The sequence below is a fragment of the Diorhabda carinulata genome, chromosome 7 (genome assembly GCF_026250575.1).
Source record: "Diorhabda carinulata isolate Delta chromosome 7, icDioCari1.1, whole genome shotgun sequence".
Lineage (NCBI taxonomy): Eukaryota > Metazoa > Arthropoda > Insecta > Coleoptera > Chrysomelidae > Diorhabda > Diorhabda carinulata.
The window spans coordinates 9,642,871-9,658,173 of NC_079466.1; the positions used below are offsets into that span (position 1 = coordinate 9,642,871).

Here is a 15,303-nt window from a genome sequence, read left to right on the forward strand (position 1 = left end):
TTAAACGTGATTGCTTAGTGGAATACACCACAAGTGGTTCGGAGTAACTGATTTGGAGCTAACTTTTAACATATCACACTTAGGACGATTTAAAAAGTCCTGTGAACAAATCACTGGTTATGGTGAAACCCTTTCTATAACGTAAGACTTATTCGGGCGCACTTCACAATAATAGACAGTTCTTAATTTAAAAAATGGTTGAATGATTTGTTACTCAACAAATTTAAGTTAGTTGATTTCTCGCACATGGGCGACATAACATGCGCAATATTGTTCATTTTTAAGTTGAATATGTGATAATTGCAAAGTATAAAATATGAAACATTTGTCATGTTATAAAATTATATTTAATAACATATTAATATGTAATACCCACTACATACTTCAGACTGGGAGTAAAAAGTTCAAGGATTTGCAATATCAATAATTTGCTTATCATAAATATTATAGAATTTATTGTTCTTTATTGAAGTGCACCCAAACCAGAAGTATTGATTTTACGCAGTATTAAGAAATGGCATCAGAAAATTTAGAAAACATTGTGGTTGGACCTGAATTAGAAAGAATAATTGATTCATCTTTAGGAGATCTGCTACTGTTAGTTTTAAAAACTTTTGAAGATAATGTACTTCAAGTTGAAGCAGAAACTGGAGAAGAATTATCTGCTGCGTTGATATTAAAAAGAAGTATAAAATTAGCAAGATGGTTCACCAGTATAGGAATTCAGAAAGGTGATAGTATTTCAATTAACAGTGAAAATAGATTAGAATTTTGTCTAGTGCCAGTTGCAACGCTATTTGTGGGTGCTATATTCGCCCCATTAAATCCTGATTATACTCCACTTGAATTGAAACATGTACTTAACCTGTCAAAGCCCAAACTTATTTTTTGTTCAAACAAAACCATTGATAAAATGGTATCAATCTTGCCTGACCATCCTTACATTGATAAATTAGTTTTATTTGGAAATGTAGAAAGTAAACAGCAAAATGTTACAAAATTTCAGGATATCATTAAAAATGCTGATTCAGAAGAAATTGATGACAATTACAAAAGTGTACCATTGGATATTAAGAACACAGTTGCAACAATTTTATGTTCTTCTGGTACAACAGGCTTTCCAAAAGGTGTTATGTGTACTCATGACAATATGGCAGCATATGTAGATATATCCCGTTCAATAATGGGTGATATAGTTGAAAACGATGACCCAAGTGATGCTATGATGGGTCTTATTCCCTTTTTCCACTCATTTGGATTTATGTTGATGTTCTTGAACCTCTTACGAGGTAAGAAAATGGTAGTTCTGGGAAAATTTAAACCAAAAATATTTTTAGAATCAATCGAGAAATTTAAAGTTGCTAGAATGATAGTTCCACCGCCTGTTTTGTTATTTTTATTGAAGAGTCCTATGGTTAAAAATTATGATCTATCATCTATTAAGGAAATGAGAAGTGGTGCTGCTCCCATGGGTAAAGATATGGAAAGAGAACTAAAAGAAAAGTTTAATGTTCATCATGTGTCACAAGGGTATGGAATGACAGAAACAACATTAGGAGTTCTAGTTTCTCCACCAGGGAAAAGTAAAATAGGATCTTGTGGTAAAATTGTTCCAGGTATGATGGCAAAAGTAATAGATGATTTTGGGAACCCATTGCCTGCCTATAAAGAAGGGGAAATATGCTTCAAGGGTCCTTTAATTATGAAAGGCTATGTAGGTGATCCAAAATCAACAGAAAGTACAATAGATAAAGATGGTTGGCTACACACTGGTGATGTAGCATACTATGACAGCGATGGTTATTTCTTCATAGTGGATAGGATTAAAGAATTGATAAAGTATAAAGCTTACCAAGTTGCTCCTGCAGAATTAGAAGCATTACTGCTTACCCATCCTGCCATTCAAGATTCTGCTGTAATAGGTTTGCCAAATGAAGAAGCTGGAGAACTACCATTGGCATTTATCGTTCAGAAACCAAATAAAAAAATTACAGAACAAGAGGTAGAAAAATTTGTGGAAGATAATGTGTCACCTCAGAAAAGGTTAAGGGGAGGTGTTATATTTTTAAATGAAATACCTAGGAATCCAACAGGAAAGATTTTAAGAAGGGTATTAAGAGAAAGGGCTGTGCAATATAAGTCCAAGTTGTAGTGAACGTGATTTTATTGTAATAAAATACATAAATATAAATATTCTTGTTCTCTTTTGTTTTATTTTTGTAGAAAACAAAGTGGTTGATTGTTTGGTTAGATTAGGTTAGGTTAGTAGGAAAAAACATATTTTGTGATTTTAAATATCACACTGTAAAGAAAAATATAACAGTTCCCAATTTTCATCATTTATGTTTAATTAGACAAATTTTAGTTACTCTTTTAAAATGTATTACATTATTTTTAATACATAGTAAATTTGGAATCACTTCACTTGTATCATTTTTCAATAATGAACAGCTTAGGTTTTATGTATGTAGAATTCAATAGTTATCTCAATAAATATAACATATAGGAGGTACTATATTTTTTTTATAGTAATAATTTATATTAAAAATGTATCATAAAAAAGGTTGCCCAATGCGTTAATACATTTGTATTTGCAAAAATAGTTTCCTACGGGTGCAGTAAAGTGTACAGCTCAAAGAGGCCATAATTAATATTGATTCCAAAAGTAGTCAAATGTTATTCAAAATTGTGGTATGTTGTGAAAACCGCAAAACTTAAAATTATAGCGCTTTAATCAAGTCAATGTAGAAATACATTATTTAGGTACTAATATAATCTAAAAATATGGAGCATTTATTGTACAGATTTTTTTAACAGAAATAGTTCGACTGATTAATTAAGCTTATCAGTTATAAGTAAAATAAATAAAAATTTAGTTATCACTTAATGGCAAATTTACTTTAGAATAAACAAATTTGAAAAATATTGAGACACCATCCAAAAAAAGTAATTTTCTTTGTAATAATCACCCTTAAATCATGGTGCTTCTGTGTCTCAACGTTTTTAAAACTGAAGTTTTATCATATAAATATACATTGTAGCCTTTTTATTACATAACACCACCATTGACGTCGTTGAATCTGTAAAATTCTTAGTGCTTGTTGTGAAGAATTTCTTGAAATGGGAGTTAATATAACCGCCTTTCCTCAAAAATTAAAATCCCCCCTTTGCAATTTGAGCGAATTTTCAAACTACTAAAGAGAGCTCTTATGTCTACACCATCTTAAACACCTCCACTCCACTGCAACTACTTTTTGTGATTTTTCTAGGCCTTTCGATTGTGTTAATCATAAAATTTCAATTAACAAATTGCAGTACGCATGGTTTAAGTCATACTCTACCAACAGAAGTCAGTTTGTAAGGGTTAATACAATTATGTCTCCTTGCAAGCCAATAGAATGTGGAGTGTCCTAAGGCTCAGTACTAGGCCCTATTTTTTTCTTTTGTTTTAAACATTGCCTATCTAGACATCAGTGGTAAAATATGTCTATGCAGACTATACTATTTTCTTTTGAAGCAACCCTGGTCTCACGGCACTTCATAGGACCATATCTAGTGTCTCCAAAATGCACTTCCCTTCTGGGGTACTTGTGGTACGACTCATTTTGAGGGAATCTTCAAACTACAAAAAGAGCTGTTATATATTTACCCGGACTAAATATCAGGGCTCACCGCAGGGACTTCATTAAAAGATTAAAAAGTTTGACTCTTCCTTCCTTATTCATCTTTGAATCCGTTTGCCTAATTCGTAAGCACGCTTCTTCAATTTCATAAAGGACGTTGCACGACCTTTACCTACTTGCTCTACATTCAGAATTAGTTTAGGGCTCAATATTTTTTAATGTAAAAAATGCACAATCATTTGTCAATTGAAATCAATTCAATATCATCTTTTCCCGCATCTCGCATTAATTTGAGGGCATATTTACTGGAAAGTGCATTTTACTCTGTAAACTACTTCTATTCTAATGGTGATATTCAATTCCGGGCATACTGGTTTAATTTTGCTATAGACTTATTACTACCTATAATTTTCTTATTTATTGTGGATTTCTTCTGTATATTGAAATTTTATTTTATTTGTATGTTTATTTAGTTATTTTTATGTTTGTTCCACTTTAATAATTTTTTTCATCATGTAACTTTTATTCATATATCAAGATATCTTGAAACAATAATGAAATACAGTTAAACGAAAATATTTTATTTCAAAAACTGAATACAATGTCGTAGTTTCTACCAGAAATAAATAGAAAAAAGTTTACAAATACACAATATTTTAAATACTGATAGTTTCATTTAATGAAGTAAATACGTTTATTTAAACTGATCAATATTTAATAATCGTAGAGTTGTTAAACCATTTGTTTGAATAAATGAAATTTGATATGGAATGATTTCATTACTGATCTGCATAATAATCGATCCATTCAAAAAAATTGATGAAGTTTGTTCATTTTAAATTTGTTATTATAGTATAGATTACAATATATTTTTTAAATTGTATATATGTGAAATTCTGCACTTGTTTTGTTTACATTAGCTTAATGGTTGTAAAAGATACAAGGGTCTAAGAAAGGCAGACTTGTTTCTTAAGTAATAAGTTTAGCAATTAAACTTATCAAAATGAGGGTTACAGAAAGATGTAGTATTATTTGTACAACCAAAAAACCAATTATAGTTTCTGTCAAATAGTAATTCAAAATATTAATCTTTTTGTGCCTATTGTGTGGCTAGAGTAGTGGGACTTTCAAGATGTACATACAGTTCACAGAGAATTTGGTGCATTTAATAAAATAAAATCATAAGGGAATCAAATTTTAAATACAAAAATTATGTAGCATCCGCAATTTTTTGAGTGGATCAGTTATTTTGCTAAAAAATTTGACATCTTTTACAATTTCATTAAAAAATTAATCTACTCATTGGACTTCATTTTACTCCTAATACAATTTACTGAAAACTTATAATATTGTTTATCAATTGAAAAAACTCAACTGTTAAAAATGTTCAGTTTTGTTACAAATTAATTTTAAACATATTAAATAGTCAATTATCGATAGTTATGCATAGAATTCAGTGTTGCATCCCTGTTCCTCTTGAAACTATGTGTGTATTTCTAAGAAATAATATTTAGAATATAGTTCAGACATCTTTAGGCAAACAAAGTGTAAAAAGTTTCTCATAAGACAGTTAGTGCGCTTTTAAGATGACGTTAAATAACTCACTGTTAAGTGAGTTATTTAATTATATCTCCAAAAAACCCTCTACCTAGAATCTTTAAACTTGTGATTTGTATAATCCTGTGGTGATAAATTATTTATTATAAATTTGCGTTATATATCGCCGTCTCAAAAGATCAATATGAAAGGGACAACTGATGCCTTTTTTGGAAAATTTTTTGAAAAATAAATTTGCAAGATTTTTCCTTTCCACTCTTAGATAGTCGTGATGGCCATTAAAAACGTAGCTTTTTGGTAAACAATTTATTGATGCAAGATTATATAACGTGCAAGCTTAAGTTGAGATTTTTGGAGAAATATTTTATAAACAGCGGAATCCTAGAGGGCTATGGTAGGACGTTTCAGATAAAGGTGAATAAAGTTAGATAAACATAAAATCCCATTAATTATCTGTAGTTTATATTTGACAGCAGATATTTTGAAGACCCTGTATATGTCATTTTATTGCCAAATAAAGAATGAGAGTTAAGTAAAAAATGGAGTGGATTCAAACTTTCATCTGCTTGAGGTTGAAGTTTATTAGTGGAATTTTTTCTGTGTAATAAAATATAATTTAGTGAAAATTCAACTAAAGAAAAAATATGTGAAAATTACCAATTTATTTGTATTATAAATGATGTAAAAATTGGATAAGTAACAATACAAGTGTCAATATATTTCTGAACAAATCTATTTATTATTCAAACATATGCCCTTCTTGGATAAAACGAATATACACATCAACTCTCAAAAAAATTATCAGTCTGTTGATGCTACTCAAAATATCCTAGATTATCACTTTATTTACAATTCTATGTGTCGTGGTTTTAGCTCTTCTATCCTACTTAAATATTCACTTTTTTCAATACACCCCTCACAATTCTCACCCCAGTCGTTAAGAATTTTTTTGAGATCCCGTACTTTGAGTTTTTTGAGATCAACATTTTTTAAATCAATTTCTACATCATAATGAAGTTCACAAATTTGAGCATCTTTTTTCTTCAATTTTTCACAAATTTTTTCAGCGGGCATCGACCACGACATGGGCTTTGACATTTCACCAAGAATTCCAGTAGCACTTTCCTCTAAACCACCCAAGTAGTAACACTACAATTTAAAAGATATTATTCAAATATGTATTTATCAATTTTATTCTAAAAATAATGTATATAATATATCTTTTCCTTATCATTATACATTAGGTACAACTCCATATAGTTCTAATAAGGTATGATTTTTCATGAAATTAGTTCAAATTCAGATACCATATTGGAAAACATCACACTAATCAGCTTAACTATAAATAATCTATCAGTTTAAATTTCAATGGCACACCTTGACTTACTTTACCAAAGTGTAGTTAGCATATGTGAGTGAGGATTTATTTTTTACTCGCATTTACTTCTAATGATGATTACTTTTAGTGCCATAACTTGAAAAAATTTTAAACTAAAAAATGTATATAAAAAAAAAGGAATGGTTGGAAGTATCCAGAAAACTATTTTCCGATGACACTATTAAATGTATGAAATGGTTGCAGTTTTGTGAAATTATGATCCAAAATCACAATAACCATGAGGTTTGAAGTTATTTGGAAAATACTTCAATAATAAAATTATTTTTCTACATTTATAAAAGTGGTTTTTTTCTTTAGGGTTATTTAAAACAAAATGTTCATTACCATGGCTGTAAAAGAGCTACAAATTTCAAAGAATTAAGGGAAAAATATTTGGTAGAATTAAAGTTGCGTAGGTGAAAAATATAGAGATTTCTGTGTGATAGATTAAGCTGAATGTAGAAAATTATTTGAATCATTATCATTTTCTTTATTATTTGATTACTTATGACATTGTTCAACACAAATCCACTTCTTGTTTCAATACTTGTTGATTTCCTTCTATAAAAATGTTATGTCTATGTCATATAATTTATTTGAGAAAAACATTACTATTATGAATCAAATTGAAACTCCACAAATATAGGATAAATATATTTTTTTACTTCTATCTACTTTTGTATGAAAGCAGCAAATGTATAAAAAAAGACTTAAAAATGAAGGGCCTATTTAAATTTTGTATATTGCCTCCTCTGATATCAATTATAATTTAACAGGGTCAAGTTTCCAACCTTATTTTCATTTTTAAAATGTATCTTATGTAAATTGGAAGAGGGATTTAACGAAGCTTGCAAGTAACTATCAATTAAATTCTGAAGAGATATCTTTTAAATGTAATTTTGAACCATTCTTGTGATAAGTGGTCAAGAAGTTATATATACAGAAAAAATTTTCTAAGCATAGAGAGAGGTTTCTTATTGGTTAAAAGGCAATGAAACACCAAAATAGACTAACTTTAATATGTTTTTCGAGCTTTTGAATATGTATTCATCTTATTCACTGTCTGGGAAATAATTAATTGAGAGTTGTAGTGTCTTTAGCTTGTATAAATTCTTGTAAAATTTTAAATTTATAGGATTCAAAATTCAGAGTGACGTTGAAAGAAATATTGAAATAAATACTTAATAGGTGCTTATGCTATTTTTAACATAAATATCAGTGAGATACTTACAAATCGATTTTCTTTATTTTTCAAGCCTTTACAGAACTCTCTAAACTCGTTTTCAATTTTTTTAGGATCTTTTCTAGTACTGTCATCTAATGTATCGGAAAACTTTGTTAACGTTTTGATACAAACTAAAAACAATTGATACAGTTGTAAACTAAGCAAAGCCGTCTTTTGTGAAACGAACTTACCTTCACATTCATTTGGTTTTAGGGAGCTTACAGCTATAACTGACATAATAACTACTAAAATAACAGCTTGCAGTTCCATTTTCTTGTACCTTTGGTTCTAAAATATGCTGAGGGTTAGGTTAGAAGATATAAATTAATAATGTTCTATGAAAATCATATTATATTGCTCCATACAATGCGTTAAAATATTTATCTTTACGTTAAAATATATTTCAGTATACTTACGTGTAAATTATTCTACTTATAAATTCCTACCACGTTTTAAAAAACACCTAATAAAATAAATCCGCTATATGTGAAAAATATTGGTATAGGATCTGTCAGTGACAGCTTGGTGGCGTTTTCTTATTGGTCCACGTACAAATTATGCAATCTAAATTATTTAAAAATTATAAAACATATTAAACGTTTTCTTGTATGTTATGTGGCATAACTATCAGCTGTGAAATTCGAATAAAGTTTAAGTAATTTTAATTATTCTCCTGAAAGAGGGTAGGATAATGAATTTATTTCCAGCTCATGCTAAATCCGAAGAAATCTCAAATATTTTGAAACCAAGTCAACTTTATAGGTAATCACAGAATAGACATTGGGATGAAGACTGTCAAACGGATTTTAAAACTACCAAATGGCATTTAAAATGTTTCTATGAGGTCCCAGTCTAGAACTAAACTACTGTGTTACGCGAATAAACATTTTGGCAATAGTGAAGTCTGTTCAACACTTCGACCAGTATATTTATCTTTGAAATGAACTTTTTATTATTTTGTAGAATTTGAGCATTTCTCTTTAGAAATTAGCTTAGTACTTCTTTTCATAATTATATTACTCCAATTTGTCTTTACATTATCAAAGCACCCATGAACGTTACAAAACAAATTTGAAAAGTAAAAATGAAATTCCTTGTGGAGGAAAAAAGTCTTGTGAATCATATGATTATTGTTTCTGTAAGATAAGGACTTTTTGGAAACTATGATCTTTTCAACCCGTTTATGTACGGTAACTAACCCGAAAAAGTTCACTGTTGTCCCAAAAATTGATCGAGTTAATCAAGTTGTAGTCATATGATAAGATTTTGTCTACCGTGGTACATCGTGAAGATCTTAGGAGAATAATGATTAATTGTATTTAAAAACAGCACAAGGTTAGCCTCACTTTTATTTGTACTACCAGAAAAATAATATTAAATAATTTGAACCGCCAAAAAAGCGAAAAAAATACCATGTTCTCAAAAAAAGTATTCTGGCAGAAAAAATGGAAGCTTTTGATTAAATCAAGAAAATAGCTTCATATTATTTTGTACCATATAATTCTGTCAAATTGTTTATTTGCAACTCTCTAAAAACCGATAGAAAATGATTTTTAAGGGCGGATCAACTGCTAAATATCTTCTGTGCACGCGTGGTGAAAAAGGCCATTTCTAGCAAAAAACAACAACTGAATAAATATTCAACAACAAATATTTTCATTTAGTATATGGCACCGCTTTGAACCAATCGTAGCCTATGAACCGAGGAAACGCATAAATGTTTCTGATACTAATAATAATATCAGGAAGTACATTTTTTATCAAGTCTACGAGGCCTTAACTGTCTAGATCAAAAGAATATAAATCAATATGTAATTTGAATTAGCAGGCCTTCATTATAAATGTTTTTATTAATAGTCAGTATCAAAAATAGCCTTGCAGCTGAAGTGTTTGCTAATGAGACAATCATCTCGTGTATAGTTATAATTATTTGTACACTGTAAATATTATCGGTGTATGAAAAGTAACGAACGATTAAAGACACAATGTATTCGACATTTGATTATATAGGTTAAACAAAATTTTCTCGAGAATATAAAGCGTGTATTTGAAATTCATCCCACATGTTAGGATAAACAAGTAAGTACTTGTATGTAAATAGTTTGAATAAGTATGTACGTAAACTGGCTAAAATACTTAGTGACATGAAAAGTGACAGAACTAAGAGTAGACTTGAAAATCCCTCCAACAAGGTTCTTATCCTTATCTCGTCAATTATTAACATGGCGAAAAGATTTCAACCATTTCTACTAATATGGATATCATCTATGAAGAATGATATTTATATTATTTCAACTATTTTGCTAATATGGGCAAGAGTATTCAACTCTAAAGAACGCTTTCTCTGCAGAATAAAAGAAAACAGAAATGTAACAAAATCAAATGAAGATATGCGGTTATTACCCGCCTAACCCAGCGCCAGAGAAGTGATTGGAATTTTTGAATATCAAGGCCTTTATATACAATTTTCGTGTCTGAGATACGCAGAGGATATTTTCATTAGAAAGAAAGGCAAAGAAGGAGACTAGATCTTGTAAATTTATACGTGAACTGGAATTTGTTTAGAAAAGTTCACGCATACGATAATCGCACCTTCTGGGAATGGACGAAATTAATATATGTGGTGTCCAGTTAAACTTTGGAAATAGAACAATTAATGTGGATTCCGATGAAGTAATTATTTGTGCATATGAAGGCAGGATGATGTTGACAGCTGTGCAAGAAGATACCATTCCTCGTGCACAGAGACTGGTTATGGTGAAGCCATGTAAACACGGCGAAGAAGTTGGCAAAGATTGATCAATAAACATAGAGAAGGAAATCAAAATTGAATTTATTTTGCGTACTAGTTCGTATAGTTCACCAACAACATGATATTTCAAAGATAGATTCCAACAGAATTAAACGGTTTTTGAAATACAGCATTTATTACCTATTATACTCAGTTTAACCTGTAGAAATTACAAAACATTTTGTTCTATACAATTGAATATCCTTATTTGCAATAAAAACTTACATAGAAAAGGATCTAAATTCTGAGCTGTTCAAGAAAGAAATCATTAAATGTATCATTTCATAGCTAAACTCAATTCACACGAGGTTAAAATTATGAATTAATTCGAAGATTATTCAATGTTTATTGATTTATTAATATTCAATAAAAATAATTTTCCACTGTCTAATATTAATCGATGAATACTTTAAGAAGAAATATATCCTTTTGTATAGACAAAGCTTGCTTTCTGATGGTGCATAACTAAATATACAACATATTTCGAAAAATTCCTCGGGAAGTCTGGCGCCTTTCAAACACTAAATCAAGATTAATTTACATACAACTTCAATGTAAAAATAAAAGAATATAAATGAAACTATCATTCTCACTATATTTCGATTGAAGCTTATACTATGAAAACACTCTGAGTTCCTAAAAGAAAAACCATCGTATGTTTCTGGAAAATTGTAAGAGGAATATCGTTTTCAATACGGATTAATCGTTCTCTCCATGACTACGACATACCATCAGGTTTTAAACCTTTTCACGCAATACAAATGTTTTGTTTGGTACAGCAACTTAACGATATTTTCCCCACACTATCGATTTTTTTAAGAAAAGTAATAGATATTTAAGGTCCATATTTTTAAATTATTTCGAACTATATAAAGTGCTGTATAACTCTATTACAAACCAAACATATGATTTTTTTAAATAAGATATATTATACCGAATTCGGATGGCTTTTTGAAGTTTGTGATATGACGTTTTTGTTACGTTATACAGTCATTTATGAGCTATAGGCATGTTTATGGGAAAATCGTACGTCGCAAAAAAAATTATCCAAAAAAGTTTTGTAATCTGATACATTATCTCGCTTTGCAATTGAATTTTCATAATTTTCTTTTTTGTATACAGAGTGGAAGGAAAGTAGAACTTTCATTTTCTTCTTTTTTCTAAATATAACTTCCTCTATTTTATAGCACAAATAGAGATATTTTCTAATATTTATTGTAAACCTACCAGAATTTCTCGATATTTTCAAGTAACAAGAATAAATTTTAATAAACAATTTATTTTAAGCTAAGCAAAACTACTCTGGAGATTGATTTTAAATTGAGCCCATTCATAATAAATGTTCTAAGATTCCTCGAGTAATGCTTTTTGGGAGGAGCCTTGAGGAGAAAACTACAATATTCATCTTAACTATTTCTTACTATATACAAAAAAAAAAACTATAAAATGCAGGCGAAAATGACATATGTAAACGACTGACGCTCATGTTAAATTTTATTAAAGCTTACTGAAAAAAATATTATAGATCAATATTAATTATGGTTCACAATAATCATTACGAAATAGCTGTTTTAATGAACTTCAGGTATAGGAAATACTTGACAAAAATTAAAGTTTTATAACCAAAGATTGTTACTCCATTTAAAACAAGAAAGGATATGCAAAATTTAATAGAATTGAGAGAAATTGTATCATACTACGAAGTTTTGTTCAGTAGAATAAAAATTTCTCCTTTAACGTACAATAAGCTAGAGAGCTTAGATGTACCTACAAATTTCACATAAATGTTTCCGTACCTACATTGGGAAGTTGTCATTTAAAGAAAAAATGTTTGGTTTAGAACAGATATATATATATATATATATATATATATATATATATATATATATATATATATATATATATATATGTAATATATTCTGTCGAGTATGTCATAAATGATTTGAAAACTGGTCGAAAATTGGGAAACAATTTGTTCAATTGAAAAGAAATGGTAAGTTTCTATCATTTTTGTTCTCATATTCCTTAATTCTTTTTGTAAATCATTAATACGTGAGCTCAATATTTCTTGATTGCGGGATAGTATTCTGGAATTATTTTCGAATGATTTAATAGATGATTCTAGTAATGTAATTTGATGTGTAAGTAATGTTTTGATATTATTCTGATTATTAGATAAGGTTTCAATAGCTTCGTCATATCGGATTGCATCTTCTTGATCTAAATTACCTGTTATAAATTTTATTGCTGAGCCAATTCCGTCAAAAAGAGATCGTTTCGCATGTTTTCCCCATAATGGGTTTAATTGTTCTATTTGTAAAGTGATTTTATTTTCTATTATTCGAATTATGGTAAGAGTTATCAAAGTACTCTGTGAAGTTGAACACGCTAGGATGATTTGAAAAATAGTCGTATAGGTTATCATATTGGTCCTTTAAATTTAGAAAGTGGTCAGTTATATTTGTAATGTCATACACATGTATGAAAGTCCAAAAGTCGGTTTGTATATGAGCAGTGCCTAGTCGTAAGGGTAGGAGGCTAGGATTATTGTTTAGGTTATGGAATTTGGGTGCATCTAATCTTCCTTCAGCGGTCCAAAAGAGGAAACTGAAATGGGAGGTTTTTTTAGTTCATTTATGTGAACAATTTCTTTATGTGCTTTAAGTTTTTTATGTTTAAGTAATTTTCCAGAAATTTCAACACGATTTCTGTCAAGTATTTGAGTAATTTCGAAAGGACCTAGGAAACGTTTGTCTTTTTTATTTCGTTTTTTGGGATTATGCTTGTATACAATTTGACCAATTTTGAATTCACTATTCGAATCACCGTTAGTATTTCGTTTTTTGTAAAATTTTTTTCTTATTTGTTTTTAATTTTTCTTGTACATCTTTAAAAACATGTCTATGATTGTCTACATAGTCATTATAGAAAGTTTGGGGTATAAAAATTTCGTTTGGGTTTCTAGAATCTATATGACCAAAGGTAAGTTGAAAAGGGGTGAAACCTGTAGAACTTTGAATAGAATTATTGTACCCTATTATTGCGTAATCCATTAAATCATCTTCGTCGGGGTAAAGTTCTCGTAGTATTCTAAGATGTTCAATCAAGGTTGAATGAACTCTTTCAGCTATGGAGTTGGATTCATGATGACCAGTTGTGGTGAAATGTATTTTAATTTTGTGTAATGCCAAAGTTCTTTAATAGTATCGTTATGGAATTCTGTACCTTTATCTAAAACAATTAATTGTGGTACTCCGAATGATGTAAAATATTTTATTAGAGCTTTACTTATAATAACAGTTGTTTTAGAAGGAATGTGCATTGCTTGTGCGAATTTTGTGAATGCATCTGTTAAGGTTAGATAAGATTTTCCGTTGTAAACTAAAACGTCGATGTGTATAATTTGAAATGGTTTTGATGCAGTTTCGGTTAACATTAGCGGAACATAAGGTTTTTCTCTAGCATATTTATTTTTCTGACAAATTGCGCAAGAATTAATGTAATTAGTAATCGATTTTTTCATATTTTTCCAATAGTATTTTATTTTTAATTTTTCGAAGGTTTCTTGAATTCCTCTGTGTGTGGTTTTGCTTTCGTGGTAATTTCTGAGTAAAAGGATCTGTTCTTCTTTATCTGATACCGTATTAACTAATTTAGTGCATTTGATAAGTCTTGGTTGATTTGAAGAGAAATGTTTCAAATAAACTCTATTAATAAAATCATGATACATGTTGTCTTTGTTAAAATAGAGATAGAATGTGTTGTTAAGATCTGTGTTTTCTACTAAAAATTCGAATATAAAACGTTCGTTGTCATTTTCTGGTATTTTAACTTTCGTAATCTTGTGATTTTCGTATGTATCGTGAGAGATGTCTAGTTTTTGATATAAATTTGGATATACTAAAATTTGGTGAACTTTGTTATTAATAATTTCATCTAATATAGGAATTCCTTGGTTAGTGGTTTCAAAAGCTGAGTGAATAGTTGAGGAATTAGATTTAGGGGTAGAAGGTTTCGTCCAGTTAGGTTCAGGTGTATTGAGTTCATCTCGTAAATTTGGAGGTATATTAGTGGTATTTTTAGGAGGCGGTATTTGTACATCTGAGATATTATTTACTTTTGATTGATTTCGTTCATTGATAGAATTGTTTTCTTGTTCTAAAGAGTTTTCGAAGTCTCGTAAGAATTCTAAAATTTCGTCATTCGTGTCACCGGGGTTATTAATAATTGAATCAGTTTCTAAAGCGTTAATTTGTATTCTACTTAGACAGTCAGAACAACATTTGAAGATCCGCGTTTGTAAAATATCTTATAGTCGTATTCTTCTAATTTCGAACGCCATCTCACTAATTTTGAGTTGGGTTCTTTTAACTTGAAAAGCCAGGTAAGGGGTTTGTGGTGAGTATATATGTGAAATTGTCGTCCGTACAAATAGGGTCGAAAGTGTTTGCAAGCCCACGCGATTGCAAGTAATTCCTTTTCAATCGTAGAGTAATTGATTTCTGAATCGTGCAGGGTTCGTGAGGCGTAAGCTATAGGTTTGTCATTTGGAACGGTACCTTGTGATAATACTGCTCCAAGGGAATAGTTACTACTATCGGTTGTTAGAATCATTGGTTTGGAAAAGTCTGGATATTGTAATATAGGATCGTTTGTTAAAATTTCTTTCCAATTTTGAAAAGAGTCTATGAATTCCTTGTCATGAATTATTCGCATTCCTTTTTTCAAG

General features: G+C 29.5%; 2 protein-coding genes across 4 annotated transcripts; one reads left to right on the forward strand and one right to left on the reverse strand.

The window, feature by feature from the left end:
* The first annotated feature begins 46 nt into the window (after window positions 1-46).
* On the forward strand, window positions 47-2,202 carry LOC130896667 (uncharacterized). 2 transcript variants are annotated; one of them, XM_057804917.1, is made up of 2 exons: window positions 171-731; window positions 1,338-2,202. In XM_057804917.1, the coding sequence occupies exons 1-2, from the start codon at window positions 515-517 to the stop codon at window positions 2,150-2,152; spliced, it is 1,032 nt and encodes a 343-aa protein (XP_057660900.1). In that variant the 5' UTR covers window positions 171-514; the 3' UTR covers window positions 2,153-2,202. The 2 variants fall into 2 exon arrangements, with proteins under 2 accessions (XP_057660898.1, XP_057660900.1); XM_057804915.1 differs by having other exon boundaries at window positions 47-2,202.
* Window positions 2,203-4,188: 1,986 nt separating this feature from the next.
* LOC130896670 (mesencephalic astrocyte-derived neurotrophic factor homolog) lies at window positions 4,189-8,577 on the reverse strand. Of its 2 annotated transcripts, none has more exons than XM_057804921.1 (4): window positions 8,200-8,577; window positions 7,975-8,071; window positions 7,790-7,914; window positions 4,189-6,329 (listed from the first exon to the last, which is right to left on the reverse strand). In XM_057804921.1, the coding sequence occupies exons 2-4, from the start codon at window positions 8,051-8,053 to the stop codon at window positions 6,027-6,029; spliced, it is 507 nt and encodes a 168-aa protein (XP_057660904.1). In that variant the 5' UTR covers window positions 8,054-8,071; window positions 8,200-8,577; the 3' UTR covers window positions 4,189-6,026. The 2 variants fall into 2 exon arrangements, with proteins under 2 accessions (XP_057660904.1, XP_057660903.1); XM_057804920.1 differs by having other exon boundaries at window positions 7,975-8,081; window positions 8,200-8,316.
* Window positions 8,578-15,303: the final 6,726 nt, after the last annotated feature.